Genomic DNA, 16419 nt, shown 5'->3' on the forward strand with positions numbered 1-16419 from the left:
GGTGCCATTGTTAGAGGGGACCTCTCAACTAATGAAATGATAAAAATGTGCCATTAGGAAGCCATTAGTGATCTAAGTGAGCAACACCTCAAATTAATGTCTCTAAAAAATATGTAGTGCTTTGTTTACCATTATTGTCCTAGATTTAATTTTCCACATTTACATTCACATATAATGGTAGTTCATGGTTTTAGAAGGTCACAAAGGCTCAGAATTAGAGAACTGAACTGATCACTTAGCCATATTCAATGCTAATTGATTGCACTGATTTTGGAGAACCACAGCTTTTCTTTTTTTGAAGAAAACTGATAGTAGTAATAATTAATAGTAAGTCTCAGGACTGAAATCAGTAGACTGAGGGGAAAAACACATCTTCACATTTAGACTGACATGCATTATCTCTTACGTACTGCTTCAGGAGGGCTTCCATATTTAAACCAATCCTTAATAAGCTTGTTCATAGAGATGTGAAATGGATTTAATTTAAGTGTACTGAAGTGTTGTGCTCTCAAGAAGGCAGGAAAATTACAGTCATTTCTAATAGTTTTGTATATCTCCTAGTAGAGTTTTTCTATATATTTTAGATATAATTACTGTAGACTGAACCTAGAAATTCCCTTATAGAAGGGAAAAGATTTCTTTTTATTTACTTCTTTTCTTTTTATCCTATGAACGTATGGATATAAATCCCTATCCCTATCAATTCCTCTGATAGTATCAGACTTTAAATCTCTTTTTAGTCTAGAAATGTGTTTTTTCTATTCAGAACATCAAGTTTTGCCCTTCATTTTTAGCTGAATATGCTCTGAAAGTGTGATGAATAATTTTGAAAATGTAGTAGTGGCCTCAGCATACATAGGTTTGAGATGAAATTACAGGAAACTAAAATGTCATTTGAATATCATGGACCAGAGATTGCATTTATGATAAGCATTCCATGGCTATGCTTGCATTCCCTTATGCATGTTCTCTCTCTGACACAAACATATATATGTATATGTACACATGAACAACTTACAACTTAAGTAGTTTGTTAGTTGTGAGTAGCTGTCATATAAGTCCACAGCATCCTTATTGCAAATCTCTTTATGATAATTCAGCAGAATAGAGACTCTCTAAAACAAATTGGCAGTAATAGTATTCTTGCTGCTCTACTAAAGGCATTGCTGCTGTACAGACCGTCACTTGAAAGGTGAGATGATTCCTCATAATCCACTGCTGCACAGAAATTTGGCTATTCAACTTCATCTATATTACTAAAAAGCTGTAAAATACCTTTCATTTTGCTTTAAGTATCTACTCTTCTCATTTTTATTCGTTACAGCTAAAGATTCTTGCAAGTAAACTATTTAACGTAGCTAAAATAGTTTTAAAATGTAGAGAAGGTTTGTGGAGAATAAATAGTACATTTGATATCACTGTAGGAAACAGAAGCCCTTAAGAGGGCACTGTTTCCTATTTTTCTTTACAAGTGCATCTTTATGTTTTACGTACAAACAGAAACTGATAAATTTGGAACCTCCAGATATATACAGCGTAGATAGGAGTAGTGTAATATTATTGTCAGAATTATCAGCATTTAGAGATGTATGAAGCCACTCTACTATTCTTTTTGTGCTTGGGAGGTGTCACTAATTTCATTTTATAGTATACCAAGTGGTTATGGTTCTTCTTACACAGGCAATCAGATATTGGGTGCACTTTGCATTGTATTTCTGCAAAGTACGTGCAAATAGTTATTTAAAGTAACTATTCATATTCATCAGAAGAAGTGAAAAGCGTATATGAACTCCAGGCTCCCCTTGTGTGCATTTTTCTGTAGCTGAACAGCTGAGTTTTATTGTCTTTCTTAGGGATTTTCTCCTGGCCTGACTGTAAATTCTGAGGTCTCATTTAATAAATTTGGCATATGAGAAAATACTTAAAGTATATTCAGGGAAGAAAAGTTTTGAAGTTTCAGTAGTAAACCTCTACAGAGTAATAATATGTGTCTTGGGACACTTTGTTGCTTATTCCCTGAGTAAATCCAATGTTTACTCTGGGATAGCAAAAGCCATCCTATTGCCTTTGAAAACTTAAACGCTCCGTTGCTAGGACTCGGAGTTGATTTGGTCATTATGCCACTAGTTGTATTCCAACAATTTCAATGGACCACCTTAGTTTTATTAGATATTGGTACCATTTTTGGATACCTGATAGTACTGTAGACAATGCTGCCAGTGTTTGTACTCTTGAAAAGGTCTTATACAAATATAGGGAAAAAATATGATGGGATTTTTTTCCCCTGAAGTCCTGGTTTCATGAACAATAGAAAGTCTTATTGTCAAAATATGAGAAAAAATAATCTCAGTATATAAAATTAAGCAAAAATAGGATCTTGAAATGGTAGTAAGCAACTAAAATATGGACGTAACGTAGAAGTTCCAGTTATTACATGCTTGTGCTTATTCAATATTAATTTGCTTTTATTATTTATTTTACCGGTAGAAGTACAAAGACTGTAATTTAAAATAAACTGCAAAAAAGAAAATTAGTGACTACAATCTCTCTTGATTACTAATTGATATGCAAGATAATTAGTCATTTCTTTTCAATATTTGTTATCCACTGCACAGTTTCAATCCACCTTCATTAATCAGCAATTTTTAAATTTCTACAGCACATAATTTAATTCATATTTTCAAATTACCAGTCTCCTAATGTCCTATTGTGGTGCAGGTTTCCATGTGCGACTTCTTCACTTACCCTTCTGCCTGCTCGCTTAAAAGTATTCAGAAACTTACTTCTCTTCCTGAATGTGCTGAGGGGCTTTCAGGGAAGATTGTATTCCCCTCATCCTTTAAAATGCTTACCAAAATGTAATACAGAACAGTCAAGACAAGTGTTCAGCTTTACTTGCAGGTACCATGTAATGTGCTTAAAAGAACTTAACAAGTAGAACATTTATTGTCCATGTTACTTCACATCCAAAATGTTCAGCATATGAAAATCCTAACAAAGTTATTAATCCTGGCAAAGTTATTAATGTGGGGAGTTGCAAGATTGGAAACTAGTGGTGGAGTAATGACTTAGGTAGGTCAGATTAGAAAGTGTGCTGAAAAGCATAGAAGTGCTGCTGGTAAGTCTGTGGTAAAGACTCCCACGTAAGAAACTGAGAATCAGTTTCATGGGATGTGCCCTGGGGCTTCAGCTAGTAATATGTTTATGGGAAATGTGAGCAAGAGTTGGTTCTCTAAGGAAACTAGAAGTGACAAAACAAACTGGGGATGAGGAGGTTTAAACTGAAGGAGGACTATGACAGAAGATGGAGGACAATTTTACAGAAGCTTGGGATAACAGTCTACAAACTGCACTTCCTTTAAAAAATGTGTAATATAGCCTACTCATAGTAAATGCTTGTGTAACTCTAGAAAATGTATATTCACCTTTCTTCTACTGGTTTATTTGGAACTGAGAAGCATTATCTTTTGTCAGTGCCAAACAGAATTGCATGTGGACACTTGAGGTTGCCTTTTTTTTAAATAGGTATTTTCATACTAGCATCAAAAATAAATACTGAGAGAACTAAGGAAAGACATATATATTATGAGTGCTATTTGCCTTGTAAAATTTTAAGTAAGTTAAGCTTTTGTATAAAAGTGGCAGATAAAATATTCCAAAAAAATCATCAAACCAGAGTTAAGAAACACGTGTTTTATTTCTACAGGTGACAGAAAAAAAGCAAGAGTTAGAGAAATGCTTGAAATTGTCCCGGAAGCTACGAAAAGAAATTAATTCTCTGACAGAATGGCTTGCAGCAACAGATGTGGAATTGACAAAGAGATCAGCTGTGCAAGGGATTCCTAGCAATTTGGATGCTGAAATTGCCTGGGGCAAGGTAACAATATAAAATACGCTGTACCTTTATACATCTCAGTTTATGCGTATTAAAGAAGGCTTGATAATGGGAATAAAAATTCTAGTTTTATTCAGCAGAACTTTATAACTGTTATTATCACAATCACTAATGCTCAAAAAAGTTTTAAGCATCTTAATCTCTCCACACATACATATACTAGCACAATTCTGCTTCATATTGAAATAATCTTCCCTGAAATGAGTTTTCAATGAGTATTTTGAATTTTCCATCCAGTATCCATGTAAATAGAGATCACTTCCCTCTCATCCCATTCTACTTATGGCTAAAAAGTAGAAGAGTTCCATTAGATAAAAGAAGGATGTCAGAAATCCGTAGGTTCCATGTGTTCAGATAGCAGCGAAGAGGAAGAATATTTGGTTCCTTATCCTGTTTGTTTTGTGGCTCATTCATTTTTACTCCAAGGGCTTCTTACTTCAATAATACCTTACTTTGAACTCCTAGTTTATGTGAAAATGCAAATCCTAAAATGAAATTTTCCTCAAATTTAATACATGCGCCACAAACTAGATAAAAATCTTACAGAATCACAAAGGGATGCAAGAGCTACATCAAGCTGCATAATGCTGTGGAATATTAAGACAGCACAGTTTCATTCAACACTAGCTAATCTGGTTTATATTCTATATACGTAAGGAAAATCCATTCTGACTCAGATCATACGCAATCCAAACCATCATTATACGCACAGTATCTGTGCTTTTGAGGAAACCATGCTCATCATAATTCAAAGCGTCAAACTTTCAAATTATTATGTGCAGCCAGCAGCGTTTTGAATAAGTACTGTTACATGATTCCAAAACCATGCAACAGAAAACTGTAAACAGTACTGGCTTTTTGTGTGAAAAATTAGCACTTCAGCTTTGCTAAATAGGAAAAATCGTCTAAACATTTTACTGGTTTGAGCATACAATATAGATATGGTCATGAATAATGTGCAGGCAACTTTATGACTTCCATAAAAGACTGTACTGGTTTCAGGCACTGGAGTACAATTTGCTTTGTGTTTCCTATGGGTTTTTTGTGTGTGTTTCTTTTTTGTTTTGTTTTTAACTGCCCCTTTCAAGCTTCTGAGCTTAATGTCTTTAACCTTGAAATACACTGATGATTTATGAAACAAGTACCAAGAAAAAGAAAATCCTTCAAGTTTGGTGTGAGGTATGGAATCATTTCTTTTGTCCTCAGTCTCTAAGAGTGACTGCGTTTTAAAAGTAGTGTCCAAAGATATGTTAAGATCAGTTCTTACTATCTTACAGTTACTTCTTTGACTATTACTGCTTTAACATTCAAACAAAAACCTCTGTCCCTAAAAAGCCCATTGCTGTTTGCTAAACCCCATTCCTGTTTGCTGTTATCCCGTTTTCGCTTGTTGCCCTTAAAGTCCTATGCAGTTCCTCTCATCACTTCTGTTTGATATTGTGATCTTATCACACATAATAAAGTCTCAGTTGTTTAAGAGATATATTAGATGATTATATCATTTTAATGCCCCCTAACTACACTGCTAGCTAGTCAATTTTTACCCAGTTAATAGAAGAAAAATAATATTTAGTATTGCTAAACTATAAGGTACAGTTCTCCAAAAACAGAAATGTAAATTGTATGTTTTTAGATGCTTCTTCAGGAAAGCTAATTCACATGGATATCGCTTCACAGCAGCTTAAATGGAAAGACTTGTCTTTGACATCATTTAACTGTTAGATGCATTTCTTCAGAAATTGCATAATTTAAAGATTAAGTTTGATGAATTGCACAGTTGCACAGTGGGAAGTCCTTGTTATGTCTCACTGTTGCTATGAAAAGTACATATTTTACCTTATAATAATAAAAAAAAAGTAACAAAAGCTAATTAAAATGAGAAATTTTAACATGAAAAATATATCAAGCAGGTGAACCTACTAATCCTAAAAAATACTAGAGTATTGTGAATTCTCATGAGGAAGTTACACCTAAAGGGTTGCAAAAAGTATAACTGGTAACAAGCAGGTTTTGTCTTCAGCTCCAGAACAAATCTCTCATATAGTTCTGGCCTCATGTACCTCAGCTGTTCTGCTGCAGTCAGTTGATCACTAAAATAAGGATAAACAACTTTGTATGAAAACAACTCTTCTTGAAGTACGTATTTACTGCATATCTTTCATAAATCCTTTATCAGAATTGATTCTCTTTAGGGAAATATAAATCAGTATTCCTGCAAATGTAAGCACACTATTAATTTTGAGCAATCCAACAGAGTCATGGCAGATCCTACCCTTCCAGATACATGTACATGCAGAAATTATGTGATATAATTACATTTTTTGTACAAATAATCTGTTCCCACTGTAGCAGGAAGTGGTGTGTGTTACATGAACGCTTTAAAATCATTCTGAGAACTTCACAAATAAGTATGCAACCGATACTCCTATGTGGATTTCAGTGTAGCATAGTACAAAATAGTACATCAATAATTCAGTCCCCAGTACTGGGCCATCACAGTATCTGATTAATGTCACAGCTTTGGGCTTTGGACTTCCTGAGAAAGTGGGCTACTGAAGACATTAACCAATCTAACAAAATGCACTGGGAGATGAATTAGGCCCAGCAGATTGCCATTGTCAGGAAACTATGCTGAAAACTAACATGGAAAATGGAGACAGAGAGAGAACTCAGTAGTATGAACAAACTGAAAATTGGATGTGTGCTGCAGTCATTGTAACTGAGCAGTGAACTCATAATCTTTTTCTATACAGCACAAGGAAACAGTTATATTTGTTACTGTACTTATTTCTAATTGATTTTCAATACCCAAGTCTTTTAAAACATGAAGGGAACTCACAGTTTCAAAGATAATTATAGAGATTAGAATAACTAAATGAGAACATGAGAACGTTGTCTTCAAGGTATAAACACCCAGAAGTAAAAAGGAGTAGGAAATGGCATTAATGAAAAGTAATAATCTTTACATGAAAGGAATTATGGACATCTAGAATTTTTCTAAGGATAGAACAGAAACTTGTTGGCTGAGTTACTTGAAAAGAAATGGGCAATGTAATGAAGGCTGTAAGTTGTGCCTTTTTGCTCAGTAGAGACAAGCTAAATCTTTCCACTTGAATTCAGTTCTGTTATAATAGATAAGAAAGATGACATAACGAGTGGGAAAATAGTCATTAAATGTTGTATATTAAAAATCCATTTATAATTAGAAGACTGAGTTAGTGAATACATCTATCACAAAAGACATTAATCACTGTGGGGCTTTTTTGTCTTTTAATCAGGAGCTGGTCTAAAATGAATTAGATTGCCAGGAAACCATGTTCTCAATAAGGAAATGCCAGGTGGTAGCACCAGGAAAGATTCTCTATCACTCACTATCAGCAGGATAATTGTACCAGTGCTTTAATGTTATGTTTCAGCTAGAGAGCATAATACTAGTGAGTGTAAAGTTGACTTGAAGTACTCAGAAATACATTAGCGAACACATTTAGCAATGTATTTCCTGTCAATAAAATCAGTGAAATAAAATGATCTGAAAATTGTTTGAATTGCTTCATAGTCAGTGGTCAGGATGTAATAAAAAATAAAAGATGTGCTGTGAATAAACAAATAAATGTGTATAATCAGCCCCTGGAGAGGCTGTAATGTCAATTTCTGATTAATTCTGTAATCTCGCCCATGAGAGCTCAACCACCTAGGTAATTTCTTTTACAGAGATTTAAATTATTATGATTACTTCAGAGTAATTCACAGTATACAGGCTGTATAGAGCCATCTATAACTTTTTCTTCTATCTTCTGTTGATTTTGAATTTTTAAATGTACATATCTACATAAAAGAAAATTAAAATAGTGTCCTTGTTACTTAGCCACAGTTCTGGTTTGCTTGGGGAAAAAAAAAAAAAAAAGCAGTTTAATTTGATACACGGCAGTCTTACCATTATGAAAAGTTGCTCAGAAACCCTCTTCATCATATTCTCAGAAAAAAAAAAAAAAAAAAAAGCATTCCTACATGGCTTCTGTTTTCAACTGTCAGTTGTTCCTAGTTAGTCTTTGGTAATGCAAAGGAGGTTATGATTTTTGCTTCCTGATGAGGCATCAGTAAAAGAAAAAAACAAACACCTGTAGTAGTTGTTGTTAAACATAAAGATTATACCACACTAGAGTGGAATCAGAAAGAGAGCTGTGAACCTCGCTCAAAGTGGATATGGCAGAGTATATATATATACACAGAGAACTACATTTAGTAATACAAGCAATGATTCATCCTGTCATCCTATGGGTCTGTATGTAAAATAAAGGTACTACTGTATGCAACTAAAAACCTCTTCTTATGAATTCTCAGTAAAGTTTATCTTCGTATCTTTCAACACTGCAAAGGATCCTACATATTCCTGAGTTTCAAGTCATCTGAATTTGTTATTCCTAAAGTAAAACTTTTATTTTACTTCACGGTTTCTTTCCAGAGACTTCGATGGTAGGGACTGGTATAGAGAAGCTTAGCTGGTCTTACCAGCTGCCTTCTCCCTTTCATCCTTCTGACTTTACCAGGATGCAGATTAGAAGCTGGTCACCTGAGGCACGCCGTACACGCAGAGCTTTAACATGGAAGAGAGATCTGTGTGTCTGCTTTCATTTTCCTGGGTTCTGGGAACCCAGATGCCATTTCCCTAGGAAATGTTCAGCTTCTGGGCTTTCACTGGTGATGTAACTTCCCAGTTTCAATTAAGGCATGCTGCCAGCATTTGTCTGAGAAATATACATGAGGAAAGAATTCCGTTAAAAGTTAAGGAAAGATTTAATTCAGTGAAATCTGAATTCTTTTTTTTTTTGATCAAATAATTTCTGCTGTGTTATCCCGTACCAAAAATCCATAGCTGTTACTTCAGAAAAGTGGAAGTACAAAGAGTTTATTTCAGTGAGACATTTCAGAATTCTATTTAACAGAAATTGCCAAGCAATTTGTTTTTGAATGGTGGGGGATCAGGCCCAGCCAGCATGGGTTCACAAATGGCAGTCTGCTTGACCAACTTGATCTCCTCCTATGACAAGAGACCTGCCTGGTGGATGAGGGAAAGGCTGTTGAAAAATGAATATAAGTTTTATTACTTTATATGCATTACCTATATTATGTATTTAATGAGTGCTGCTCCAAAAGTAATACCTCCTATGTTATTCTGTTGGCTCACAACATAAGAGGCTGATTCTGGTGGTATGGCAGTAGACACTGAACCTTCCCACCATGATTCCATTACATTTTGTTGCTGTGCAACAGATGGCAGCAGAGGGGCAGTCTGACACAGTGGCATCTGACATGGAAGTGCAGATGAAGCAAGGGTGTGGAACTGAATTCTTCCATCCAGAAAAAAATTGAACCTATTGACATTCATTGACAATTGCTAAACATTTGTGGAGACCAACCAGTAGATGTGAGCACAGTGCGGTGGTGGGTGGTGCGTTTCAGCAGTGACAATAGCAGCAGTGGGTCACCTCTGCTGGTGCAGATTTTTACAAGGGTGACATGCCAGCTCTTGTTCATCACTAGCAAAAATGCATAGCTAGTGGCAGTGACCATGTGGAAAAATAGTTCATTTACATTTTACTTATTCTTCAAAGAATTACTTCCCTAATTATAGGAAGCAAGAGGATGTTTTCTAGTATGAACCTACTGGCTGTTTGATTATCTCTGTGTGGAGAATGCTTAATTTCCTGAATTTTTATTTTTTATTCTGCTGACTGTAGGCAACATGGAAAGAGATTGAGAAACGCCAAGTCCAGCTTAAGAATATCAGTGATTTAGGAGAGAATTTGAAGACAGTACTGAAAGGAAAGGAAAGTCTAGTGGAAGATAAACTCAGCCTCCTGAACAGTAATTGGATAGCAGTAACTTCACGTGCCGAGGAATGGTTAAATCTGTTAATGGTAAGAAAAATGCATTTGTGCCCACAGGGGAAATGTTGCCTAGTTGTGGGTGCTCACCCTCGTATGATTGCTTTTTCTGGTGCCCTAGAGTATACTTACCTAATACATTGTCAGTCAATCATGTTGTTTAATATGTTGTGTATAGTTTAGATTGGACTAATTACAGAGAGAGTGCTCTGTGGAATCATGCTTATTAGTATTTCCCATTCTTATCTGCCTGAGTAGTTTCTGGGCCATTTTTTGTTTTGTTGTTTTTTTTAAATTTTCCTAACATGTGGAAAGCAGTTTCTTCCCAAAGACCTAGACTACTTGAATATGAATCAAGTAGAAGAAATGGCCATATCAGTTGAATTAAGTCTCAGTATTGATACCAAGTTTGTGTTTTTCTACATTAGCATTTCTGTTTGCAATGGTAGTACAGCCTGGAAGTCACCGCCTGCATGTTGGTTTGCTTGGTTTGGTCCTCAGAATAGATGTGATATGTGTTAACTAAATTCATTTCAGAGGCAAATGAATTAGAAGCTCTGTGCAGTACGTACATAACGTGCTTAAGAACATTGATGTGGTCCTTCAGAACTGCGTGGTCCTCCTTTGGGCAATTTTGTGGTGCATGTTTTGATGGGGATACTTTGTTAAAGGGCCCAGATTAAGCCTCATACAAAGTAAATCCCTGAACCACATTTAAATTAGATTCAGGAGTCCCAGCTGCTTAGAACTACTGGCAGTCATAAAACCATATTCTCCCCTTAAAGTCATTTTGTCATGAAGAGATTATAAAAGCAAAGAAGCAGTGCTAGCCATACAGTGGCTGAACACTTAAGAAAATCTATGATGTTTCTGTTCCTCATGGAATCAGAATGCAGTTTGAAACCAGAGAAACTGAAGTAGTTCTCAGGGATACATTAGACTTAACTTTTCAGAGCTTGATGTCTTAGAGCTCTACTAGAGACCTCAAGAATGCTTCTGTGACAGATATGCAGCATCACTACAGGGCTTATTCATCTATAGGCACCATACAAGTGCTACCATCCATTTGTGTCTGCTCTACCTGAAAAACTAAAGCATTTGATTTACGATGGTGTAGGTGCTCAGCTTCAGTGTAGAACTGATTATAAGAAATATATATTGGAGTCTATAGATTGCTGTAGTTATGTAATTGGTAAGGTTATGTAGCAGTATTGAAGTTTCTGTAGAGTAATACTTTTAATAACCAAAAGGAACAGCTCAATGAGATGTTACAATGGTTGCCACTGTAAAACTACTAGAATATCCATATTCTTACAGTCTGCTTAAAAGTACATATGGCTCACCTATAATTTTGAGGTGGATACGTGTACACATCATTCCAGTGATCTCATCAGGAAAGACAAAAGATTTACAAATGTATAAAAAGAAGTTTTACTGGAATATCAACAGCAGTAGCTTTTTAAAAAGTACAATCTGAAAGCAGAGAAGGTAGATGAAATGTACACAAAAGTTTTATATGTAAAACTCACTTTCTTGTTTGTGATTTTGCAAGTGAATCCTTGTTTCCGTCCTAGTTTCAATAAACGTAGTAGCTCACCGAAAAATGAGCCTGACTCGGGAAATTTCACCTCCAGTAAGCCTGGCTGCCAGCTTCCTGTTCCTCTCAGCAGACTCACTGAGCTGCAGATGCCTGTTTCTTGCTGTGACTGTATCACACTCCTGTCTGTCTCTTGGGAAGCTTCTGTCTCTTCTAGAATGTCTTTAAAAGAAATAAAACATGTAAAGTGAGAGCAAACACATAGAATAGATTGTCCTTCACAAAACAAGCAGATATTATATGAAATAAATTTAGTTTCATAACATATGCATGTTTGCCACAATTGGCATAAGTATGGCTATTATTTCAGCTCTGATTACTTTTTTGTATGCAGTATTTACCTTTTTCACATACAGGAATATCAAAAGCACATGGAGGCTTTTGATCAGAAAGTAGCTAATGTCACGACTTGGATATATCGTGCTGAAATACTGTTGGATGAATCTGATAAGCAAAAGCCACAGCAAAAAGAGGAAACTCTTAAGGTAAAAAAATGTGATTTTCTGGAAAGCATTAATTTTATTCTGAAAAGGAATGTGTAAGAACTAGCATATTTTGAAAGGTATCAAAAATTGATTAACATTCTTTTCTCTGTGATAAAGCTACCCTCTGGCAGCTTGTAGATCACTTAGTAACTTTGTACCATACAGTAAAAGTTAAGTTCCTACAGGAATAAAACCAGATCTGTTACAAGTCTTGGTTACTTCATGGTGAGTAGAACATCATCTTTTTAAACCTGTGTTTGCTGGAAAATACTACTTAAGCAGAGCTGGTTAAACAGAAACCCTTTCTCCTGTGTTTTCATTTTTAATTACTTTTCTATTTTACTTTTACTCTTTTCTGATATCTATGGTATCTGCATTTGATATCTCTGTCATATGATTGTTTTAGTCCTATAAACACTGCTTGCATTGATGCTAGTTCAACGCCATGAGCAAGAATATTACATGGTGAATAAACTGTACAATAATGGCTTAGTGCATTGATCAAAAGGGTTTTTTTTGGCCTCTTGCATCATTTGACCAACTGATGAAAAATTGACATGTAGGATAATTGTGACAAAGTATCTATTCAAAACAACTTCTTTGTCAAGGACTTTGAGTTATTATCTATATGGATTTATATATATATATATATATTAATTTTAGTAATCAGTGTGAAATGTTACTATTCTATTGAACTCCATGGTCATACATATTATCTGAGAAATAGTTTGCAAATCAAAATCAGAACTGTACTGCTGGCGCTAACATAGTGATGCCATTTACCAAAGAAAATTCCAAGGCGATCATAATTTCCAAGTAGCACTTACACAGAGCATAAATCAATGGCTCATCGATCTCAGAAGGATTACAGGACAGACTTCTGTTGCAAGATGAACAATTTTGCCACCATAGAGCACAAAGTACAATTATCTTTGCCATCAATAAAAGTTTATGCTTGTATTGCACAATGGCATTTCATAGACACTGTAAAGTACTTCCTAATGCCCAGATCTGTTTACGATTCCTGAATGTGTAGCTCCCCTTTTTTTTGCCTCTGCCCAGATTGGGCAGAGCATCTACTGTTATTATTGCTGAAGAAGAAGGTATTGTTTTCTTTAAAAAATATATATACATATATAGATTTGTATTAAAAAAATCACACTGGTGTTCATTTCATCATTTTTCCTTCCCTCCACTGAACATTACTGAGCAGTAATGAAAGAAGCAACTATTACCTTGAGTTCTTTAATGCATGAATTCTAACCATAAAATCACAGAATGGCTTGGGATGGAAGGGACCCAAAAGCCTATCCCTATCCTGTTCCAACTCCCTGCCATGGGTACCCACCAGCTCAGGCTGCCCAGTGTCCCATCCAACCTGGCCTTGAATGCTTCCAGGAATGGGGCACCCACATCTCTGAGCAACCTGTACAAATGTCTTAACACAATTAGCAGTTCTTCTTATCTTTAGGAACATAAAATAATTGAGCGTACTCTTAATACTGAGGATTGTATTATGGCATATAACAACCTGTCTAGAAATGCTATTCACCATTATTTTTTAATAGAAGATCAGAAAACAGATATATAGATAGATTCTTGCTGTAAATTTTGAGGGACGTGAGTATGAATGTTATCTAATGTATTTATACTGTGTTTGCATGCTCATGCATAATTGTCTGAATTTGCTTTGTGGTTTTGCTCCCTATTCCTTTGCACACTCTCTCTCTCTCTCTCTTTCTCTCTCTTTGCATTTATTACTAACTTCAAGCCCTGTCTCTTGCTCACGGACTGTAGCGCTTAAAGGCTGAGCTGAATGATATGCATCCAAAGGTGGACTCTGTGCGTGACCAGGCGGTAGACTTGATGACAAACCGTGGCGATCACTGCAGGAAAGTAATAGAGCCTAAACTATCAGAGCTCAACCAGCGATTTGCCGCCATATCACAAAGAATTAAGAGTGGAAAGGTAGGAAGATTTGCTTCCATATGGAGATGCATTCAGAATGGTATCTGTATAAGGTGCAAAGTTAAAACTTCTCAGTGGACTGTAGTGTCTTCAAAAGCTAAGATTTTAAAGGAGAATACATTAAAATTGTAAGATATTTTTTTTTAAGTGTCAGTGTTTGTGGGTTGTTTTTTTTTTTGCATTAAGGGATTTTTTTCACTACTGCACAAAGTGATATTCACTAAGTTTATATAAATGTATAACAGTTACTTCACTAACACAAAAAAAAAAATGAATATCATCTAGGAATTAATAAGATTCTTAATCTTCTCAAATTAATATCCATAACTTTCTTTTGGTGTGTGTTTGGAGGGGCTAATTTTCAATAGATGTCTTTTCCTATGAGGCAAGAGACTCATCAAGGTTTGATATGCTTGTATTTGTATATGTGTACTTCAACTATACTTCAGATAATTATCTCTACGATTAGTTTGAGTACTTTGCTGAATTTGAATTCAATATGAATAAGGGCATTTTTAGCCAAGTTGCAACTTCTGACATGGAATGAGGGAGGAGATAAGCCACTTCATTTCTCCATTGTTTCTGCTACCTTTATTGTGGGAAGTTATTTTGTGGATCAAAGCAGGCAGCCATATAGGCTGGATAGCAGGAATGCATGGATTCTGATCCTATGTATTTTTGGTGGCTAGTGTAATATCACTGAAAATCAGTGCACAGAGGATCAATAGCAGAGAAGGAAATAAGCCTTATAAATGCATAAGCAAGATCATATGGTTTTCATCTGCTGTTTTGGGCTTGCACAGGGCTCAGTGCCCTCTGTAATCAGCACATTCTTTGTATGTGTTTAAGTTGATTTAGTTTTCGTTTGTGGAACAGAGTATGTCCTCTGGAAAAAAAAAAAAGAAAAAAGCTTAATGAAAGAAACTATGAAGTAATGTGAAGTAATTGTGTCAATATTTGCATGAAAACAAGAGAGAAAGTCAGAAGGACTTCCAAGAAAGTTGGGGAGAAAGCCAAGGGTACAGTTTGGCTTTTCTTCAGTACTGAATTGTACACTTAGAAACTGCAAAAAAAAAAAAGAATAGTGGCATGTACTTGATATCATTAAATCAAAAACAAATCATATTAATCTTAAATGCAAGAATTGTGCAAAGAAGTGTATGTGTGAATACATCAGAACACTGTTTTTATGGCCTCTCAATTTGAGAAATTATGTCTTATTTTGATTTTTTTTTTTTTCCAGGAAATACTAGTCTTTCTTGAAAACCAAGTATTCTCTCATAGCTTGTATGCAGGCAAATAGACTGCTGGGTTGTTTAAAACTGATGTACTATTTGGCTGAGAGATGACAAGATTACTTGTTTTGTAATACAAGCAAGTTCTAACAATTGTCTACTGTATCATTTCATCTTTGCTAGCTAAGATGAACTTTAACTGGCTGATTTCTAATCAGTTTGCTCTTCAGAGATGCAAGTACCTTCTTCATGTGAGAGCAGAGTTACTGACATTATTTCTCTGATCAGTCTAGCCTTTCTTACTGCACAACAATAAACAAGACATCTTTTTCAAAAGCTGCTACCTTTCCTAGGTAGTTTTAACATAGATTTTGGGGAAAATTGATACTGTATTATTGTGGAGGGTAGGCACCAGCCAGCAGCACCGAAGCACCCACACAGCAACTCACTCAGACCTCATCCCCTCAGCAGGATAGGGGTTAAGAATAGGAAAAGTGAAACTAAGAAAACTTGCAGGTTGATATACAGACAGTTTCGTAGGTGAGGGAAAAAAAGCAAGTGACACAAAGAGACTCACTACCTCCCCTAAGCACACTGATGCTCAGCCTATTTCTCATCGATGGCTACTTTGGAAGTTGTACCCCACTTCTTCTTCCTCTCCCTTGTGTTTTTGTTTGTTTGTTTGTTTGTTACTTTGTTTTACTGGAGAAAGGCATTATATGGTATGGTATCCCTTTGGCCAATTCAGGTCATCTGTCTCCTCCCAACTTTCCCAACCCCCATCCTACTCACTGTTGTGTGCTACCTTTTTCCTGTGACCTAGGAAGATTGTGTTAGGGTTTCTTCATTGTTGTTTTATTTTGTTTTGTTTTTTCTTTCCTGGCAGCCATCAGTACTACTTTAGTAGATGCAGTGTGCTTCTCCTCAGTTAGTACAGAAGTACAAACTGTAGACAGAGGACATCTAGGCACAAACAACTCTGTTGTGTAACACTTCTATTCTGAACACTGCTATCTGCAGTATGGACCTCCTTCTGAGTTCTGCTATACTCTTCCACAATGTTGTCAGCATCTAGGGATGATGCATCCTTTGATTAAGTGATCTAAATGATGCAGCTGCCTGTAGATGATTAATCACAGGTTAATTGTTTGCATTTTATGCTGTGGGCTCACTCAAAGAAGGGTAAAAAGACATTTGTCAAGAAAAATATCTGTCTTCAGATTATAACCTACAAATGTCTTCAACATGTCAACCTTCTCACTGAGGTTTTATCCCAGTTATGATTGTATAAAAAAAATGATTTGGAATGGCAGCATCTCACTGTGCTTTTTACTACATATACCTAGCAAAATGA

At 35.6% G+C, this 16419-nt stretch overlaps 1 protein-coding gene across 14 annotated transcripts in view; it reads left to right on the forward strand.

The window, feature by feature from the left end:
• The window catches only part of DMD (dystrophin), a 1007484-nt gene that overhangs the window by 379214 nt on the left and 611851 nt on the right, over positions 1–16419 (forward strand). For 12 of the 14 annotated variants that reach the window (XM_021408144.1, XM_021408061.1, XM_021408111.1 and 9 more), the window contains 4 exons: positions 3707–3877; positions 9634–9813; positions 11734–11862; positions 13660–13830. In XM_021408144.1, the coding sequence (XP_021263819.1) occupies positions 3707–3877; positions 9634–9813; positions 11734–11862; positions 13660–13830 (651 nt within the window). The remainder of the gene's footprint in view (positions 1–3706; positions 3878–9633; positions 9814–11733; positions 11863–13659; positions 13831–16419) is intronic. The other 2 variants (XM_021408155.1, XM_021408161.1) reach the window with 2 other exon arrangements.

This window comes from Numida meleagris, chromosome 1, assembly GCF_002078875.1.
Source record: "Numida meleagris isolate 19003 breed g44 Domestic line chromosome 1, NumMel1.0, whole genome shotgun sequence".
NCBI classification, from domain to species: domain Eukaryota; kingdom Metazoa; phylum Chordata; class Aves; order Galliformes; family Numididae; genus Numida; species Numida meleagris.